The following is a 21,491-nucleotide window of genomic DNA, read 5'->3' on the forward strand; positions in this document are numbered from 1 at the left end:
AACCTCTCCCCTAACTCCAGGTACAGATACTCCAGGTGCCGGCCAATACTTTTTTTTTTTTTTAAGATTTATTTATTTATGAGAGAGAGAGCATGAGCAGGGGGAGCGGCAGAGGGAGAGGCAGAAACAGACTCCCTGCTGAGCAAGGAACCTGATGGGGGACTTAATCCCAGGACCCTAGGATCATGATCTAAGCCGAAGGCAGATGCCCAACTGAGCAAGCCACCCAGGCGTCCTCAGATGCCAATTCTAACAGACACTTCAAACCTAACTTGTTCAAACTAAATTCCTTACCTTTCTCCCTATGCCTCTGTCCCTCACCCCCAACTCCCTAACTCACAGTCTTAACCATCTCAGTCAATGGCCAATCCATCCTCCCACCTGCTTGGGCCAAAAACCTTGGAAGAAGTTACAGGGCGCCTGGGTGGCTCAGTGGGTTAAAGCCTCTGCCTTCAGTTAAGGTCATGATCCCAGGGTTCTGGGATCAGCCCCACATTGGGCTCTCTGCTCAGCAGGGAGCCTGCTTCCTCCTCTCTCTCTGTCTGCCTCTCTGCCTACTTGTGATCTCTGTCAAATAAATAAATAAAATCTTTAAAAAAACAAAACAAAAACAACCTTAGAAGAAGTTAAAGAAGTTACCCTTAATCCCTCTCTCATGCCCACATTCAAACCTGCAGCAAATTCAATCTGTTCTATCTTCAGAATATATCCAGAACACAAGAACTTGTCACCACCCCCTTCCACCAACATGCTGGTCCTGGCTACGATCATCTCTTCCACAAAGCAGCCAGAAGGAAACACCACGATGTCCTGAAAATGGCCAATGAAAGCCCGACACGGTCTGACCCCCACAGTCCCTCCCCACCTCTGCCTCGCTGCCTGTTCCCTACTGTCCCACCAACCCACTGGGTGGGGGGGGGGGCACTTCCCACTTCGGCACTTGCTCCCTCTACCAGGTAGGCTGCCAGGGTATCAGCGTGCCCCGCCCCCTCACGTTCCTCACAGCGTCTCCATGCTGCATGTCAACTTTTCAGTGAGTCTCCTCCCTGGCTACCCTGTCCAAAACGGGGATGACTGCACCAGTCTCACACAGAATTGTTGTGACCGTCCAGTGTCGACTGAAAAAGGAGCTTAAGGACTGTTGAGTGCCCCGCCCCCATCACCTACCTTTTCTCATCCACAGGACAATGATTGGCCGGTGGAGAAGGCCATTTCTCTGCCATCTTGAAGAGGAGCACTATATAGTTCCAGGGCTCTCTTTCTCCCTTTGGAGGTTACAGACCCTTGCTCCTCCCTGTTAGAACTGCTTCAAGGGCCAGGGAACCTCAGCATATCCAGAGCCCCTGAAGTTGCCCAGTTTTTGTAATCCAACACAGCTCTGGGCTCTGGCCATCACCCTGAGCCCCCACTGGACTGGCAGGTCCTCTAGTACATCTCCAGGGCAGTCACCTTGCCACAGTAACCTTTACTCTTCATATTAACAAGGTCTGGTAACATGGCCAAGCCACCAGCTCCTGCCCTGGGAACCAATGCTCTGCCCAGAAATGCTGCCCCACGGCAAGCTATGGTGGAAAAGGTTCTGGACTCTGGAATGAGACCAGTTTCCTGATGCATAGAACAGAGGGAACGAAAATGAGCCCCATGCCTAGCGGGGCTACAGACACAGTAGTGGCACGCAAGTGGCTCCTCCTGTTCTGAGACGTGGGGGAGGGGCCCACCTGGTTTCGCTGACGCCCCATCAACAGCACACAGAGAACATAGAGCACTTCCAGTTTATACATGATCTCATGCATAATCTTCATCGACTGCGGCAGCTGGGTCCTGGTGGAAGTGTGAGGCAGGCCATTCTCCTCAGAGGCCCCTGGGGGAGGGAACACAATGGAGGCTGGGAGAGCCACCAAGAGAGAAGATTGAGTCACTGCTTGTGAGGAAACATGTTTCTGCCCCTCAAAGCCAGTCTGGACAGACCTGAGGTAACAGAGCCATTGGACTGGCCCCTGAGGCCATGCCAGAGACTTTGAAAGCCACAAAATCCCCTCCAGCTCCCCAAGGGCCAGGCAAGCTTAGAAACTTAGAAAAACTGACTCTGTGCATTTTAAGGAAAAAAATTCTATAGTATGGGGACAGGTGTTAACTAGGCTAACAGCAGTGATCATTTGGCACTATATGCAAATATCGAACCACTATGTTGTACACCTGAAGCTAATATAATGTTGTATGTCAATTATACCTCAACAAAAAAAGGGGGGAAAATCGACTGCAGTTTCATTGTATTTCATCAACTTTAACACATTCGAAATGCTCTGATGCAGCCAACGCAGTGACGGGATGCATCCCTTATCCCGCCACCATCAGCGAGTGCCCCACGCCCAAGTGCCCACTTCCCTAAGCCACCAATTGTGCCTAACTCTCTTCGGGTCACAAATGACTCTAAGTCTATGGTTCCTCTGCCTCAATTCTACGAGGAGGCACTGCTGAAAGACAGAGGGATCCTTCTCCGAGACTTCTTTTCTCCTGTTTTTTCCAAGAACTTTAGAAAGTTTTCTAAGGTACAACTTTCTAAGGCAGACTGGGCACCACCATCACTATGAGTGACACAGACAAACGCATCATCTACTCACAGACCATGTTACCCAGTTTCATTATTAGTAACAACGGCAGCAGCTAAGTCGTATTTCTGGAACACCTGATATGTGCCAGATATCGTGTTTTGGGCATTAGTCAAGCATCCCATTTATTCTACTACCCTGTTAACAAACAAGTCTCAGTGACTCACGCAGGCTGGTGAGGTGAAATCACAGGAAGGCAGCAAGTGCTAGAGGCTGAGGGTTCTGGAGTTACAACTTGTTAGCTGTGTGACACTGGGCCAGTTACCTCCTCACAAGGCCTCGAACTGCCCTGTAGAAGGCCGGGGACGGCAGTGCTGCCGGGGGTGGCTAGGGTAGCTGTGAGGAGTGAATGAGAACACAAGAAAAGCCCAGCACCTGGTTCTTGGGAAGCCTCCCTCTTAGGTCCTTTTTATTTTTATTTTATTTTTTTTAGGTCTCTATTATTTTAAAAGAGCACTGGTCAGAGTCAGAAGTACTTAGGGTTTATGTCCCCTCAGTTTTCTTCATCTTTAAGGTGAAAGAATGAAGCAGTAAATATTAAGATGCTTCCAAGCTCCCACTGGAACTGCTGCCCTTAGAGGCCTTTGGCAAAGGGCCAGAAAAACCACATGGAGCAGAGCAGTGGTTATCAAATCATATTTGGGTAAGGAGCACGCGCAAGTCTGGTGACTTCTACAGGGTGATACCATGCCTCAAGAACCCTAGCGACTCTGCCCTACAGACGTGGGACTATTTTTTCCAGCCATATTATGGCACTAATACAAAGTCACAATGCTGGGAGACGACCGGTCGTGGGGTGAGGAAGACTGAGGGGCAGCGTGGCACAGGACTCAAGAGCACAGCCCCAGGGCGCCTGGGTAGCTCAGTGGGTTAAAGCCTCTGCCTTCAGCCCAGGTCATGATCAGCATCCTGGGATCGAGTCCCGCTTTGGGCTCTCTACTCAGCAGGGAGCCTGCTTCCCCCTCTCTCTGCCTGCCTCTCTGCCTGCTTGTAATCTCTATCAAATAAATTAAATAAATAAAAAATTAAAAAAAAAAAAAAAAAAAGAGCACAGCCCCTGAGCCAGGCCGCTAGGTCTGAACCCCAGCTCTGCTCTTCACCAGCTGGGTGGCCTTGGGCAAACCGGTGGATGTCACTCTGCTTCAGTATCTGTCCTCACCTGTAAAACTGGGATGACGGCAACAGTACCGATCTTACCCATGATGCCAAGATGAAAGGATTTAGTATATTCAAAGCACTGCAAGCAATACCCGGCACACGTCAAGAACACGTGAGTGTATGTTCAATAGAAACAAAACACTTGCGTTTTTTCTGCAAATGCTCGCTTGCTACTTGGTTTTTTTCCTTTTCATCTGCAACTAAAAATGGCAGTGAGCAAAGACTTAAGAAAAATTTACTGGAAAAAACCGAACTGAGAAAATGCTATCTCAAAAAACATGTATTTGCCTGCATGTTGGGAGAAAAATCATAATTACTCAATTTCCATGTTGGGACTCCTTGGCCCAGCTCCCAGAACAGTTTAAGAGTCAACTCATTTGTGGAGAGACTGAGAAGAGCTATCATGTAGATCCTGCCTCCACGGCACACTTGCTGCGTGGCCTCGAGAGCCTCAGCGTCCTTGTCACCCAGCTCAGGGGGCTCGGGGGCGACTGCAGGACAGGAAGTCTACGGGAGGAGCAGGCACAGCAAATGGCACACAAGCCCTCCTCAGTAATAAATGTCTGTGGAGAAACAGAAACACAGGCAGCTTGGACTCAACCCCGAGGAACTGCCAGTCTTCGGTGCCTGGTTTGCACAGGCCAGACAAGGAAGTCTTTGGTTAAGTTTTTTTTTTTTTTTAAATGCAGTTCTTAAAGCGATGGCCAGAGCTTAGCAACAAGGTTCATTCCCAAGGATGAGGCTGGGCAAACTAGTTTGAGAGGCCAATGCTGCCCCCCAAATCTCTTCAGTGCCACAAACTGATTCAAGGGGTCTCCAACTTTATGTCCATATTGGGGCACAGGCACTCTTTTTTTTTTTTTTTTTTTTTAAACAGCTTTGGGCTACAATTCACATACAATTCACCCACTTGGAGTGTACGATTCAGTGGTTTTTAGCATATTCACAGAGCTGTGTAGCCATCACTACAACTGACTTTAGAGCATCTTGTCACCCCAAAAAGAAATCCTTCACTCACTGGCAGCCAATCCCCGTTCACCACCAAACCCCTCATCCCTAGGCATCCACTAAAGTACTTTCTGGCTCTATGGAACTGCCTGTTTGGGACATTTCATATAAACGGAATCACATATGTGACCCTTCACGCCCAGCTTCTTTCACTTAGAATGATGGTTTCAAGATTCATTCGGGGTAGCATGTGTCAGGACTCCATTTTTCAGATCGCAGAGGAACACTGCACTGTATGCACAGACCACATTCTCTTATCCATTTACCAGCTGATGAACACTTGGGTGGTTTTCAGATACTGATTACTATAAATCTGCAGCTGTGAGTACTCATGTGGAAGTTTTTACGTCAATATGTTCTCATTTCTCTTGAAAACATAACTAGGACTGGAACTTCTGGGTCATATGGCAACTCTGTTTAGCCTTTTGAGGAACTGTTCGAAAACTGCCAGACTGTTTCCCAAAATGGCCGACCACTTTACACGCCCACCAACAGAGAGCGAGGATTCTGATTTCTTCACATCCTTGTGCCAACACTTGCCATCATCTATCTTTTGATGATAGGCATCCTAGCAGGTATGAAGTAGTATGTGATTGTGGTTTGGATTTGCATTTCTCTGACGATTAATGATGTTGGGCATCTTTTTAATGTGTTTATTGGCTATCTGGTCACCTGCCGTAGAGAAATGCCCATTTAGGTCCTATGCCCACATTTCGAAGTGCATTGTCTTTAGATCATCGAGCTGTAGGAGTTCTTTACAAATTCCAGATTCAGTCCCTTATAACTATTAATTATTATTAGACATATGCTTTGTAGCTAGTCCATTTCTGCAAAGAAGCCAGTTGGGATTTTGACAAGGGACTGTGCCCAATCTGTAGACAGACGTATAGCTCAACATGTGGAGTATGAACCTTAACAATACCAAGCCTTCCAACCCATGAACACGAGTATCTTTACGTTTATTTAGGTCCTCTTTCATTTCTTTCAATATTGAAGATGTTTTGCAATTTTGAGAGTGTCAGTTTTGCATTTCTTTGTTAAATTTATCCCTAAGCTTTTGACTCTTTTTGATGCTTTTGTATACGAAATTGTTTTCTTAATTTCATTTTGGTTTGTTCATTGCTACTGTATATAAACACAATTACGTATACTGACCTTGTATTCTGAAACTTTTCTTAACTCACTTATTAGTTTCATGGGACTGGATTCCTTAGGTTTTTCCCTAAATAAGATCATGTCGGGGCGCCTGGGTGGCTCAGTGGGTTAAGCCGCTGCCTTCGGCTCAGGTCATGATCTCAGGGTCCTGGGATCGAGTCCCGCATCGGGCTCTCTGCTCAGCAGGGAGCCTGCTTCCTCCTCTCTCTCTCTCTCTGCTTGCCTCTCTGCCTACTTGTGATCTCTCTCTGTCAAATAAATAAATAAAATCTTAAAAAAAAAAAAAAGATCATGTCGTCTCCTAAGAAACACAGTTTAACTTCTTCCTAATCCGGATGGTTTCTATTTTCTCTATCTTGACTAACTGCCTATCCAGAACCCCCAACAGAGCATTAAGCCAAAGTGGCAGAAGCAGGCATTCTTGTCTTGTGCCTGTGTCTTAGTTGAAAAGATTTCAGTGTCAATGTACTATGAAGTACGTTGGGTGTGGGTTTTCGTAGATGTTCTTTAACAGACTAAGGCAATTCCTTCCTATTCCTAGTTGGAGTGTTTTTATCAGGAAGGCATGCTGGATTTTGTGTGAGGCATTTCTGCATCTACTAAAATGATCATGTAAATTTTTGTCCTTTGTTCTACTGAAACAAGGTATACATCAACTGATTCTTATTGAATCAACCCTGAATAAATCCTACTTATTCATATATATATACATGGTCAAGTGTTTAATCTTTGTACATTGCTGTATTTGGTTTACTAGTATATTCTTGGGAATTTTTACATCTATATTCATAAGAGATATTGGTCTGTGCTTTCCTTGTAGTGTCTTTCGTTTGGGTATCAGGTTAATAATGACTTCATAAGATGAGTTGGGAAGTGTTTCCTCTTCTTCTATTTTGTGGAAGTCTGTGACATACTGGTGTTAATTCTTCTTTAAATGGTTGGCATAATTCACCAGTGAAGCCATACTAATTCAAATTACTTGTTATAGGTCTATTCAGATTTTCTTTCGTCTTGAGTCAGCTGCAGGATTTTTGTCTTTCTTATCAGCTGTCTGTTTCATCCAAGCTGTCTAGTTTGCTGGCACACAAATGTGTATGGTATTCTCTGAGTCCTTTCTAGCTTTGTAAGCTTGGTTGTCATGTCCTCTCTTTCATTCCTGGTTTTCGTAGTTTCAATCTTGTCTTTTTTTTTTTTTTTTAATCTTGGTCAGTGAAACTCAAGGTTAATTTTGTTGACCCTTTCAAAGAATGAACTATTGGTTTTTGCAGATTTTCTCTATTGTTTTCTATGCTCTGTTTCATTAATTTCTACGCCAATTCTATCATTCTTTCTATCTGCTTGCTTTGAGAGTAGAGCTTGCCTCTTTTTTTTTCAATAACTTAAGGAGAAGAAAATTAAGCCACTGACTTGGGATTTCATTTTGTCAGTTTTTTAAAATGTAGGCATTTATAACTAAAGACTTCTCCCTTATCAGCAGGCTTCAGCTGTATTCCTTAAGTTCTGTATGTTGTCTCCTCGTTTTCATTTGTCTCAAGGTATCTTTAAAAAAAATTTTTTTTTTAAATTAACACATAATGTATTATTAGCCCCAGGGATACAGGTCTGTGAATCACCAGGTTTACACATTTCACAGCACTCACCATAGCACATACCCTCCCCAATGTCCATAACTCCACCACCCTCTTCCTACCCTCCTCCCCACCGGCAACCCTCAGTTTGTTTTGTGAGATTAAGAGTCTCTTATGGTTTGTCTCCCTCCCGATCCCATCTTGTTTCATTTATTCTTTTCCTACCCCACAAACCCCCTACGTTGCATCTCCACTTCCTCATATCAGGGAGATCACATGATAGTTGTCTTTCTCCGATGTCTCAAGGTATCTTTTAATGCTCTTTGTGATTCTGTCTCAGAACCACTGGTTAATTAGAAGTGTATTACTGAGTTCCCTGGTTTCTAACATCTGACTGCTAATATCACTCCACTGTGGCTGAAATACATGGTTTGTACAATCTTAATCCTTTTCCCCTTACTGAGGCTTTTTAGTCTATGCTGGAGAATGTTCCATGTGCACATGAGAAGAATATGCATTCCGCGGGGGTTGGGTGGTGTGTTCTAAATGCATCTAGTAAGTCTAGGCAGTTTACTTGCTGCTCAAGTCTTCTGTTTCCTTCTCGATCCTCTGTATAGTTGTTTGCTGCTCCATTACTCGAAGTGGGATTTTCTAGGCTCCAACCACTACCTCTGGTCTGCTTATTTCTCTCTTCAAATCTGTTAGTTTTTGCCTTTTTTTCTCTGTTGTTAGATATATGTTTATAACTGTTACGTCTTCCTAACAGACTAATACTTTTGTTATTATAAAATGTCCTTTTTGTCTCTCATAACATTTTTTGCTTTAAAGTCTCTTTCAGGGGGCACTTGGGTGACTCAGTGGGTTAAAGCCTCTACCTTCAGCTCAGGTCATGATCTCAGGATCCTGGGATTGAGCCCTCTGTTGGGCTCTCTGCTCAGCAGGGAGCCTGCTTCCTCCTCTCTCTTCTCTGCCTACTTGTGATCTCTGTCTGTCAAATGAATAAATAAAATCTTTTTAAAAAAATAAATGAAGTCTTTTTCAGTATCAGCCACTTCGGCTTTCTTATGGTTGCTCTTTGCAGGACAAATCTTTTTCTATCCTTTGCTTTCAACCTATTTCTATCTTTGAATAGGAAGTTTGCCTCCTGGGGAGTACCTGCCTGGCTCAGTCAGAAAAACTCCTGATCTCAAGGTTACCTGAGTTCAAGCCCCACGTTGAGTGTAGAGCCTACTTAAAAAAAAAAAAGGAAAAAAGAAAAGAAAGTATGCCTCCTGCAGGCTGCATAACAACTGGATCTTTTTAAAAAAAAATCCAATATGACTAATCTGTTTTTTGGATGAACTGCTTTAATCCATTCATATTCAAGGTTATTACTGATAGAGCTGGATTTACTTCTGCCTTTTTAATTTTTGTTTTCTACATTATCTCATGTGTCTTTTAATTCCCCTATTTCTCTTATAATACTTTCTTTTGTAGTAAGTGAATATTTTCTGGTATAACACTGTAATTCCTTTAATGACTTCCTCACTGTATTTTTAAAGTTACTTTCTTTGCAGTTGCTGTAGGGTTTGCCACATACATTTTAATTTGACAGAATCTTTCCAGATTTATACTAATTCCAGAGTTCCTACACAACTCTATTCCTTCTCCCTTTTCTGTGCTATTATTGTTACACATTCTACATCTAAGATGCTAACCATCAAACAATTTATTTTACAATACGTTGCATGCATTATTACACAATACTGTGTTGTAACTAATGATTACTTATAATGTCTGTTCAAGAAGCTGAGGGAAGAAAGTAAATATTAATAGAGTTTGTTATATTGATCCTCTTACCATTTTAGTTCTCCTCATTGATTAGCGTTGATTCAAGTTACCATCTCATATAATTTCCTTACTGCAATACAACTCTGATCCTGCCCAAGATCCCAAAAAATTTGGTCCCACAAAGTTTCTTTGTGCTGTTACTGTCTCAAGTATATTTCTGTATGTCACAGATTCAACAATGTATTATAAACCTATGGTTTTACCTAACCGCTTTTTAAATTCGTTAATGAAAGAAGAAGAAATGGGCATTTATATTGTCTTTTATGATTATGTAATTGCCTGCAGTAATGCTCCTTGCTGTTCTGTGTAGATTTAAATTACTGTCTGAGGTCACTTGCTTTCAGCCTGAAGAAATTCCCTTGGTATTTCTCAAAAGGCAGAGGTATAAGTAACAAATTCTCTTTTTGTTTAGCAATTTCTTTATTTCGCCTATGTTTCAGAAAGAAAGTTTTGCTGCTGAGAGTTTTTTTTCTTTCAGCACTCTGAATAGGTTATCTCACTGCTTTCTGACCTCTGTTATTTCTGAGAAGTCGGCGATCAATCTTACTGAGATATTCTTGAACACAGGAGTTGTTTTTCTCTTGCTACTTCCAAGATTTTCTCTTTGTCTTCCAACATTTTTATCATGATGCGTCTGGGTGTAAATCTCGGAGTTTATGTTACTTCCAGTTCTTTGGGCTTCTCAGACGTGTACATTAATGCTTTTCAAATTTGGGAAGTTTTTAGCCACTATTTCTTCAAACATTCTTCTTGCTCCTTTCAGTGAGTTTTTCACTCCAGTTACTTAGAATTTAATAAACCACAGGACTTCCATCTGGCTCTTTTTTCTATCTCCTATCTCTTTACTGATATTCTCAATCTGATGTAGTCACAGATTCTTTAGCTTCTCTTCTTTTTTAAAAAATTTTTATTTGTCAGAGAGAGAGAATGAGAGAGAGAGAGAGAGAGGGGGCAGAGGCAGAGGGAGAAGCAAACTCCCCACCAAGCAAAGAGCCTGATGTGCCACTCAATCCCAAGACTCTGGGATCATGACCTCAGCCAAAGGCAGATGCTTAACTGACTGAGCCACCCAGGTGGCCCCTCTTTTACTTCTTTAAGCATAGCTTCCTTTAGTTCTTTGGCCAACCTTATATTGGGTGCTCTGAAGTCTCTTAGAACTGCTTTCTGGGCTGTCTCACAAGCAACCTCTGTTGCCTGTTTTCTTCTGTCTATGGGCTGTACTTTGTTTCTTTGCATATCCCCAATTTTATTAAAAAAATGACATTTTAAGTAAATAATTCAGCAACTCTGATTCTCCTTCCCTTTTTTCAGGGCTTGTTGTTATTTCTTTGTTCATTTCTTCAGTGACCTGGGAGCTTATTTCAGTGAAATCTATTTCTCCATGGCCTAGGGAGGACTTTGGTGTTTTGTCTCAGTGTGTGCAGCCGTGGGTATGTTTACAGTCTCCCTGGATGACGGTGTTTTAGCAGGGCTCTCTATGGCTCTTCCCTTGATCTCTCTGTTAAGATTTCTGCCTCATCTGGTATAAAACCCAGCTGTCAGACTCCACTAATTGCTGGCTGAACGCTCTACTTTTGACAATGCCTTGGGGCATAAAGCACTCCAAAGTCTAATCCAATTAAAATTGGGCAAAGGTAGTTTTTGAGTCTGAGTTGGTTTTGATCTCAGAAGAACTCTGCTAAGTTGTCTGCCTGGTTCTTGGGGGTAAACTATATTAAGCCTATTGTTTAGCTTTTTGTTCTCACTTAAGAGCTAACAGCCTCCTTTTATTTGCTTACCACCAAAATCTACACTGTTTTTGAGAACACCCTTAGCTTTGAACTTCCCTACTTTCTGTTCTTACCTATTAATTCTCCTCCTGGCACTCTTCTGGTGCCACTACTCTGAGCAAGGTCAGCAGACTCTAAGCCTTCTCAGCTTGCATGCTGCATGGAGATCCTCGCATGGAATCTCTCTGTCCTACAAGTGGGTTGAGGCAAGGGCAACAGGGTCACAGAATTCTTGCTTGCCAGGCCTCGGGCACAGCTTCTGCACTGAGTGTAGTACAGAGGCAGGCGGGGGAAAGGGGCCCCTGGCATTATGTGAAATAAGCGAATTAAATGAAATAAGTCAGAGGAAGACAAATACTGTGTAATATCACTAATATGTGGAATCTAAATAAGTCAAACTCAGAGAAATAGAACGCTGGTTACCAGAGAGGTTGGGAGAAATAGGAAGACAGTGGTCAAAGGGTATACACTTTCAGTTCTAAAATTAACAAGTTCTGGGCATCCAATGTACTGCGTGGTGATTATAGCTAGTAATATCTGAATGATGCTAATAAAAAAGCGGATCTTAAATGTTCTCACCACCAAAAAAATGATAATTATCTGCTGATAGTCATTTTGCAATATATAAATGTATCAAATTAACATGCTACACACTTTAAACTTACACAAGGTTATAAATCTATGGTATCTCAATAAAGTTGGGGCAGGGAGTCCCTGGCCTGTAGGATACACTCATCAAGAATTCAACCTCTTCAACCTGGAATTGGAGGGGATGAGAAAAGCTGGTGGTCTGCCCTCCTCGTCAATGGTGAGAAACCATATTCCTTGTTTGGAAATCCTGTCCCCTGTTGAGGGTTGTATCCTTTTGGCCACACCTGCCCACGGTGGAACTTCCAACACGCAGGACTTCAAATGTCACAGACTCTCACTGTTCTGAATTTTAGCAGATTGTCTGGAGGATCTCCTCATTTATTGTAAACCCTTAGAACAACTTTCACAGACTTTACACGGATGGTTTTTTTGTTTATAGGTTTTGTTTATAGTTGCCATAGAGAACAGGTCCACAGAGCTCCACACACTGCCATCCTGGAAACAGAACTCCTCTTCACTTTTACAATGAGAATTCCTCTATTTGTACAATCGGACCCCATCCTGCTGGCCAGAGTCAAATGTTTAAGGGTTGAGCATCTGACCCAAGATGGGCCAGAGCCCTTCACCAGGAAGCTGTTGCTGAAACTAGAAGTCTACTCATCGGAGTAGAGAAGAGAGTACCGGAACCATGGAGAATGAAGAGACTTGGAGAGCACTCTCTGAGTTCCTAAGAATGCTCTAGTTATTGGAACCGGCCAATCCCTTTGCCCTTCTTTCAGGTCCACTCTCAGAGAGTTCAAAGAAGTTTCTGTCACTAGCTTTCAAAAGTGTCTTAACAGTTATGATCTAGGACTTTCCTGAGGAAAAGTCTACTTTGAGCAAATTTCAATTAATCCTCATTGGAAAAGAGGTCAAGAATGGCTCCAGGCGCCTAAGGGAAAGATCCCCACCTCACAGAAAACCCACTCCAAGTACCTTGATTGTGTTCGGATTCTTCATTCGCTACTCGCATCAGGGCGTCCAGCACCAAAGCATTGTCTAGCCATGTGTACCACTCCTCCAGCTCCTGAAGGAAGCTAGCTGTGCCCGTTGACTCTGATACCTTTCGGGTTGCAAGCTTGCAAAGTCGCTCAACAAAGCCAGGGATGCTGAGAAGGGCCGCTGCCAAGGAGAGAACAAAGGAATGCATTTTCAAAACAGAAACAGCTCTAAAACCTTGAACAATGAGCCTGTTCTTGATCTACATGATAGGAATGATTTTGACAGTAGCTAGTCAGAGTTTCTTTGCAAAATGAAATGCTAAGCCAAGTAAAATAGTACTTAAGTTAGAGAAACAAGTTTGATACCAGGTGCAGGGAAACAGACTCTTTTACATGTACTGGTGGGGGAAAGAAATTGGAATCACTTTAATATCTTAAACCTGTGTGTCTTTGAGCCAGGAGGCTCATTTCTGGAGATTTCCTGCAAGGAAATAATCAATCACATGTACAAAGATATTCAATGATGTGGATTCTACAATAGCAAAAAGATAAAGATAACTCACGGTCATCAACAGCATATCAATTAAACATAAAATATCCCAATACAATAGAATACAACAGACATTGAAAATAACATATATCTTTATACAGAGTGACTCAAAAAAATGTTTAAATTTTACTTGTTAGAGGAAAAATTATTAAACAGTACTGGTGTAAGCCCATTTTCTTTAAAAATTTGCTTCTTTAAAATATCCACATAATATACAGGTAAAGAATGAAAGCTATACAACAAGATGTTTACTGTGGCCATTCCTGAGTAGGGGAGGATATAAGTGCTTCTTTTAAAACTACTTCTCTGTGGTTTGATTTTCCTGTAACAAACAGGTCCTACATGTACTAGCAGAAAGAAAGGAGCTTCTTCTTTTTTTTTTTTTTTGGTAAAGAAAGAAAATGAATAATCACTCTCTTATAATCACAACTCTTATTTCCCTTAATCTCATCTTGCTCACAACAGTAAGATGGAAATTCTGATCAGCATAAGAGAACATAATACACTGCAGAGGCAGGGAAATCCAGGTGGTAGATCATGGATCTATCATTTAACCTTCTTTAAAAATAAGGGTTAACATCTCTATGTATTTCCTTATACATGTATAAATCTTCCTGGAAGGACAGAAAACACCAGTGGCTACCAAAGGCAAAGAGAATTAGGCCACTGGAAATAAGAGTGTGGGGGAAACCTTTTCAATGAACACCTTATTTATTTATTTAAAAGATTTTATTTATTTATTTGACAGAGAGAGATCACAAGTAGGCAGAGAGGCAGGCAGAGAGAAAGAGGAAGCAGGCTCCCCGCTGAGCAGAGAGCCCGATGTGGGACTGGATCCCAGGGCCCTGAGATCAGGACCTGAGCCGAAGGCAGCGGCTCAACCCACTGAGCCACCCAGGCGCCCCCAATGAACACCTTTTTAAATCTGTAGATTTTTTTGAACCACATGAATGCATCATCTAACTGAAAATTAATAAACAGGCATTTGATAATACCAAAATATTATTATTAATTTGGGGGGTATAATATGGTATTGGAGTCACTTTTAAAAAGAGTCCCTATCTTGTGGGAACGCTGTAATATATGCAGGTTAAATTTTATGATATCTGGGATTTGCTTCAAAATAATTCAAAGTAAGGTAGGAAGGAGTGAATGGGGATACAGATAAAGAGACACTGACACTCGGGGTGCCTGGGTGGCTCAGTGGGTTAAAGCCTCTGCCCTCAGCTCAGGTCATGATCCCAGGGTCCTGGGATCGAGCCCTGCATCGGGCTCTCTGCTCAGCAAAGAGCCTGCTTCCCCACCCTCTCTCTCTGTCTGCCTCTCTGCCTCCTTGTGATCTGTTTGTCCAATAAATAAATAAAATCTTTAAAAAAAAAAAAAGGAGACACTGACAGTTAAAGCTAGGTGATGGGGAAATAAGTATCATTATGATGTTATATTGTCATATACTTGTCTCTGTGTGAAAAATTTACACGAAAATTTTTAAAGTAAAATTCAAAAGAAAAACAGGAGAAAATTCTTCAAAAATAAAATAAATTACAACAAATTAGTTAGGATTATACAAAGTCATACAAATTCAGCTCCAGCATAATGCTCAGCAAATAATCTTAGGCCCCTTTCCATCCTCTATAAATTAGTAAGTGACTATACTGCCTGACCTCATTTTTAAAAAAAGCTAATTAAAACTATATTAAAATTAACTTTTCCTCAAACAGTTGAACATGGGGTGCCTGGTGGCTCAGTCAGTTAAGTGGCTGCCTTCAGCTCAGGGTGTAATCTTGGGGCCCTGGGATGGAGTCCTACATGCAGTGGTTTCCCTGCTCACAGGGAATCTGTTTCTCCCTCTCCCCCTGCCCCACCATTGTGCTCACCTACTCTCTCAAATAAATAAAATCGTAAAAAAAAATAAAAGTTGAATGTAGAATTAGCACATGACCCAGCAATTCCACTCCTAAGTACACCCACAAATTACTGAAAACAGGTGCCAAATTCATATACACACATTCACAGCAGCACTGCTTCAACTGCCAAAACGGGGCAACAACCCAAATGTCCATCACCAGATGAATGACTAAACAAATTGTGGTATATACAAATAATGAATATTATTCAGCCACGAAAAGAAATGAAACATTGATGAGCTACAGCATAGAGGAACCTCAAAAACATCACGCTAAGTGAAAGCATCAGGATACAAAAAGTCACGTATTCCAGGATTCCCTTTATAACATAGAACAGGATGTCCCTGTTATCTAGAACAGGGACATCCACAACAAAGCAGGTAGCTGCCAGGGTTGGAGAGAATGGGGAAGTTCACCTATCTGATGTGTATGCAGTTACCTTCTGGGGTGATGAAAATGTTCTCAAAATAGATGGAGGTGTGCTTGCACACACTGTAAATGTACTAAATGCCACTGAATTATTCACTTTAAGTGGTTTGTTTATGTGACATTCACCATAATTAAAAAAATACACGGGGATAGCTTTTTTGTTTTGAGATACCATTTTTTACTTACTGGCTTGGCAAACATCAGGAAGTTTAAAAAGGCCCTAGACTGGGAATGGTATACGGGATGGGAGAAAATGAACTGGTAAGTTCTTTGCAGGGTTAATCTGTCAACACCCATCAAAGTGTAAAAGGCAAATATCCAGCCCATCATACTTCATACACAAGCCTGTTATTTGTAAGAGCAAAAATATTAAAATAAACAAAATCTCCATCAATCAAGGATGGTTTAGTGAATTGTGGTATACCCATATATTAGAATACTATATAGTTGTGAAAAGGAATCACACAATTCTGTAGGTACTGGAATAGAATGCTTTGTAAGATAAGTGAGGGCGCCTGGGTGGCTCAGTGGTTTAAGCCTCTGCCTTCAGCTCGGGTCATGGTCTCAGGGTCCTGGGATCGACCCCGCATCAGGCTCTCTGCTTGGAGGGGAGCCTGCTTCCCCATCTCCCTCTGCCTGCCTCTCTGCCTACCTGTGATCTCTCTCTCTGTCAAATAAATACATAAAAAATCTTAAAAAAAAAAAAGATGAAGTTAAGTGAAAAAAGCAAGGGGCAGAAGGGTGCTTATTTTATACTACCATCTCTACAGACAGGGAGGAGTTAATCTCTTTCCCTCCTGCATCCCCTGGACTGGGCATGTAGAGAATTTCTTGGGAGGGACACAAGAGAAAATATAACAGGATGCCATGGGGAAAGGGAACAAACTTTCTACTAGATACCCACCCTCTTATTATTATTATTTAAGAAACTTTTAGATATATATCTTACCTTTTTCCAAAAATAAATAAAGGTGTAGATTCTACATGAAAATCCTCCCAAAGCTAGATTTTTACTCTCAATCTCTTTTACACAGGATGAATGGCTGCAGTTTCTCTGTTCCTCACAGGACAGTTCCTAAGACCTATTTTTCCCACTCTGTGTACTCAACACAGCCCTTCAGATGTGACTGCCCAGCATTCAAAGCTTCTGAGACTCCAATCCCCACCCTGGAGATTCCTAAGCCTTTGTGAATCAACTACCTCTTGAAAAAGTGATGAAAGCTAGGGGCTCTCTCCTAGAAAAAAAAATCATTGGCCTAATTATACTCATCAAATTATACATAACCTCAGGGAACTGGCACCCAGTGTCACAGTGTCCTTGTAACTCTCACAGCCTTACTGGCAGTGAGCCACAATACTGGTTAATATTAAACTGGCTGACCACTGAAACACAACTTCTGAGAATTTCTGCAAAAGCAGCCCTTCCCTCTACTTGTTAACACATCAGTATTTTGAAATATTCCCATAAACTTTTCTCTTCAGTTTAGGCCCTGCTTTCCAGCTGAGAGGATTCTATCTATCTATTGTATTCTATCCTGTCCTAGCTGACAGAAATCAGCGCTTCTTAGCTCATGTCACCTACAAATTGATAATTATCTGGCCTGTGGTTTCATCCACATTTCTGACTAAAATCTTGAATGATTTTTCCCCCTGATGAAACTATCTATTCCCCTCTGAATGGACAGAAGAATAACCAGTAGTTCTGAGAAATCCAAAAATTTGTTAGAGCCTAACATTTTTATTATTATATGCACTCCAGGAAGACAGTATAAATCATTTTGCTGGGCAAGAAAACAGCCACAGCTTATGAAAAACAAAACAAAAAAGCATGTCCCCTTTCCATACTCTTATGGTCCGAATTGTGTCCTCTCCCCCAAATTCGTATGTTGAAGCCTTAATTCATAATATGAATGTATCTGGAGATGGTGGCCTTTAGGGAGGTATTTAAATGGGGTTGTTAAGAGTGGGCCCTAACCCAACAGGGCTGGTCTTCTTATATGAGGAAGAGATACCAGAAGTTCCTTTCTCTTGTACATACACAGAGGAAAGACCACCTGAGGACACAGTGAGAAGGCAGACGCCCACAAGCTAGGAAGGGAGGCCTCACCAGAAACCAATGCTAATGGCACCCTGATGGTGAACCTCTAGCCTCCAGATGGGGGAGAAAATGAACTTCTGTTGTTTAAGCCACCCAGTTATGGTACCTGGTTATGGCAGCCTGAGATGATTATTATACATGCCTCTATTTAAAAGTATTTAGTACTGGAGTTCAACTGAAGCATGCCAACATTGAGGACTAAGATCTTTCTCATTGTACTTGTGATTTAATTATGTTCACCTTGGCCTTCCCAGGGCATGTGACTAGAGAAATGTGTGTGGAGTGGGGGGCAGGGCAACAGGAATTATGGTCAGAGAGCTGGGAAAGGTCAGACCCTGTACAACTTGTGCCAAAATACAACATTTACTAAAACTTCAACTCAAAAGCTGTAAGCAGACATCACATGTAGATTATCTCATGGATTAGTCACACAGGTATACAAGTGAACTTAGTTATTTTATGAAGACTTTCTTTTTTTAATGACTCAAATCAAAGAAACCTGGGTTTGAGGTTAACTCTCAGTTAATTAAAAAAAACCAACTGACTAGAATACCTTGTCCTCCAAGAATGATGGGCAATGCTGGTTTCACTTAAGGCAGCTTATAAACAGGTATGTAAAGGTAATTGATACTAGCAGGATAAAAATAATCTGCCAGAACAGTTTCCTTAAATGGGAAACTGAGATGAAAGTGACCCAGTGCCTCAGCACACACAGGTACCTAATAGTGAACATTTATGACCCTCACCTTCCTAAGCTGTGCAAAGGGGATGCAAACCTCTATTTCACAGGACTACTTGGAGGGCAAATAAAATCATTCCTAGCTAATGCAGTTATCTCAATGTTTGCTACATAGTGGGAACTTAACAAATGTGAGCTTTCGTCAGTGTGTTTAAATCAGCTTTAAGGTATAATTTAGTTATAATAAAATTCACGTTTTTAAGAATGTATATTTTATGATTTGCTAAAATGAGCACTCCTTAAAAGTCATAAGAAAGAAAAAAAAAAAAGAAAAAAAAGTCATAAGAAAGGACGGGGGGAAGGGAAGAAAAGCCCACAAAGACCAAAGGAGGGCCTTGGATCTATGGAATCGGGAAGAAAAACGAGCCTGGAGGGGGAACCATGAAACTGGGGTTCACAGAGTTATATATTTCTGTTTTTACATATGACTAAAACATGTAAAATTACATTCCTTAATAACTAGAAATACAGTTCTGACCATTTGGTGTTCGTAACTCCAACACTCACAGAGCTAAGGGAGGACTCACATTCAGTAGTCAGAAGCGAGGCTGCTGTGCTGCACTTAGCAAGTGTGCAGAGCCGGGCCTGGGAATGCACACATGGGGTCAACCAGACTTCAGAAAAGTATTGTTTTCAAAGCATCATCAGGGCTGCCACAGGACGATCATGGCTCTCTACTGCTGCTTTTAAATACTAAGTTTTTATTATTTCACCTTGGTTATTCAGTTAACCCTGAGGCACACAGCTATACGTTAGTCTGTTGATGTTTAAGAACTAGGTTTTAAGACACATAAATATTATAGTTCAAATATGGACCATCTCTACTCTTACAACCAAAACAGATATATGCCAAATTTCCCCCAAATCTGCTTAGACCAGCACAGAAATAGAAAAAAGTTCTCTTGCTACCGAAAAAACAGTAAGTAGGGAACTAACTAATACACTCTCACATGGTTCTAAAATCAAATATATAAATAAATGCATTAATAAGTCCTACTTCCAGGGCGCTTGGGTGGCTCAGTGGGTTAAGCTTCTGCCTTTGGCTCAGGTCATGATCCCAGGGTCCTGGGATCGAGCTCCACAGCAGACTCCTTGCCAGAGAGTCTGCTTCTCCCTCTGCCCCACCCCCAATCATGCATGAGTACGTTCTCTCTCTCTTTCTCTCTCTCTCTCTCTCTCTCTCTCACACACACAAATCTTAAAAAAAAAAAGTCCTACTTCTGCTGTTGTCATCTACCTCTATTCTGGCCACCCCCAACAGGTAACCATTTTCAGTTTCTTGTGCATGCTTTCAGTTAACGCATACTACATATGAGCAAACAAATACATCTGATCATATTCCCCCATCTCTGCTTTACCACACAAAGTATCATACTATACACACAGCTCTGCATTTTCCTTTTTAACAGTAATACATCTTGAAGATATTTTCTTGTATCAATACACAGAAATCTTCTTCATCCTTTTTTCTTAACAGCCATACAATTTCCCATTACATAAATATTCTAGAAATTAAGTGGCCTCTTGTTTCTGGTATTTTTGTTACTATAATGTTGCAATGAATGACCCTGAATATACATATCCTATATATCTATAACATAAAGACCCAGAAAATGCCTAGTGATCAAAAGGTAAGTATATTTGTAATTCTGATAAACAATGGTTCTTAACTTTTTTTTTTTTTTAAAGAGAGAGAGTGCGAGGAGAGGGAGAGAAAGAATCTTAAGCAGGCTCCATGCCCCACACAGAGCCTGACATGGGGCTTGATCTCATGAGCCTAAGATCATGACCTGACCTGAAATCAAGAGTCTCATGCTTACCAACTGAGCCACCCAGGTGCCCCTAGTTTTTAACTTTTCTGAGATTCTGAATCAATTCAAAAATTGGATAAAAGTTACGGACTTTTGCGGCCCCCTAAAATAATGAAGAGATACACACCCACGCAAAATGTGCATACTCTAAGTGGACGTTGGAGCCTTCACATGAATCACCCTAGAGATACTGAAAGAGTAGATAATTTATGAAGGGGTCTCAGAGCCATAGTCTCAAAACTCTGAAAATTTAAGAGACCTTACCTTGGTTGATTTCAGCTGCAGAAGGCCCCAAGCTCAAGCTCTTCTTCTGCTGAGCATTTTTGGCAAGTAGTGTGTGCTTATCATCATTCCCTGTATCCATCTCTGAAATGGTGACAGCCAGAATCCGGCAGAAATTAGCAAGCTGCTGCTGATCAAAATTGGATACTAAAGAACTCAGATTGGGGACTTCGTCTAGTCGGATCATTTCCTACAGAAGACACAAACAAAACAATCCCCATGCTCAGTTCATTTGAGGCTGGATGCGCCCCTCTTTTGTATTCCCCTAAAAATGGGACCTAGTAGCTAAACCAACTTAGGTCCAGATCCTGGCCCTGCAAACTGCAGTTGTGCAAATGTAGGTAAGTTATGGAACCTCTCTAAGTATTTGCTCAACTGTCAAATGGGACTGACATGCTTCATAGGACCGGTCTCAGGATTAAATCCTTTGGAGCACCACTATTCTCATTTCTCTTTGTTCATGTGACTCATTTTGTCTATTTGAAAAAGGAAAGAGAAGAAATGCCTACCACGCAAATTTTACCACTCACTCACAAATTGCCATTCCTACTACAGACATTTTCTTTCTAAGAAATACAATATTTCAAATGTAGCTGAAGGCCCCTGTGCACTCCTACCCAGTTGTATTCCCATCTCTCCCACTGGAGGTAACCATTATTTTGAACTGTTTATTGTTTCCATACATGTTCTTATATTTCCATAAAAATATATGGTATTAAAGCAAAGGAAACAGCAACAAAACAAAAAGGCAACCTACTGAATGGGGAAAGATATTTGCTAAGGATACATCTGATGAGGGGCTAATCACCAATATAAAGAACTCACACAATTCAACACCAAAAATAATCTGATTAAAAATGGGCCAAGGACCTGAATAAACTCTTTTCCAAAGACATCCAGGAGGCCAATAGACCCTGAAAAGATGCTCAGCATCACTGATCATGAGGGAAATACAAATCAAAACCTTACGCCTGTCACAATGGCTAATATTAAAAAGGCAGGAAATGAGA

General features: G+C 41.6%; 1 protein-coding gene across 1 annotated transcript in view; it reads right to left on the minus strand.

Annotated features, from left to right (window-relative positions):
- TRPC4AP (transient receptor potential cation channel subfamily C member 4 associated protein) overlaps positions 1 to 21,491 on the minus strand; it is a 66,516-nt gene that overhangs the window by 14,485 nt on the left and 30,540 nt on the right. Inside the window, exons 7-9 of the mRNA XM_059406860.1 lie at positions 20,464 to 20,671; positions 12,664 to 12,849; positions 1,719 to 1,885 (exon numbers count right to left, since the gene is read on the minus strand). Of these exons, the coding sequence (XP_059262843.1) occupies positions 1,719 to 1,885; positions 12,664 to 12,849; positions 20,464 to 20,671 (561 nt within the window). The remainder of the gene's footprint in view (positions 1 to 1,718; positions 1,886 to 12,663; positions 12,850 to 20,463; positions 20,672 to 21,491) is intronic.

The sequence above is a fragment of the Mustela nigripes genome, chromosome 7 (assembly GCF_022355385.1).
Source record: "Mustela nigripes isolate SB6536 chromosome 7, MUSNIG.SB6536, whole genome shotgun sequence".
NCBI classification, from domain to species: Eukaryota; Metazoa; Chordata; class Mammalia; order Carnivora; family Mustelidae; genus Mustela; species Mustela nigripes.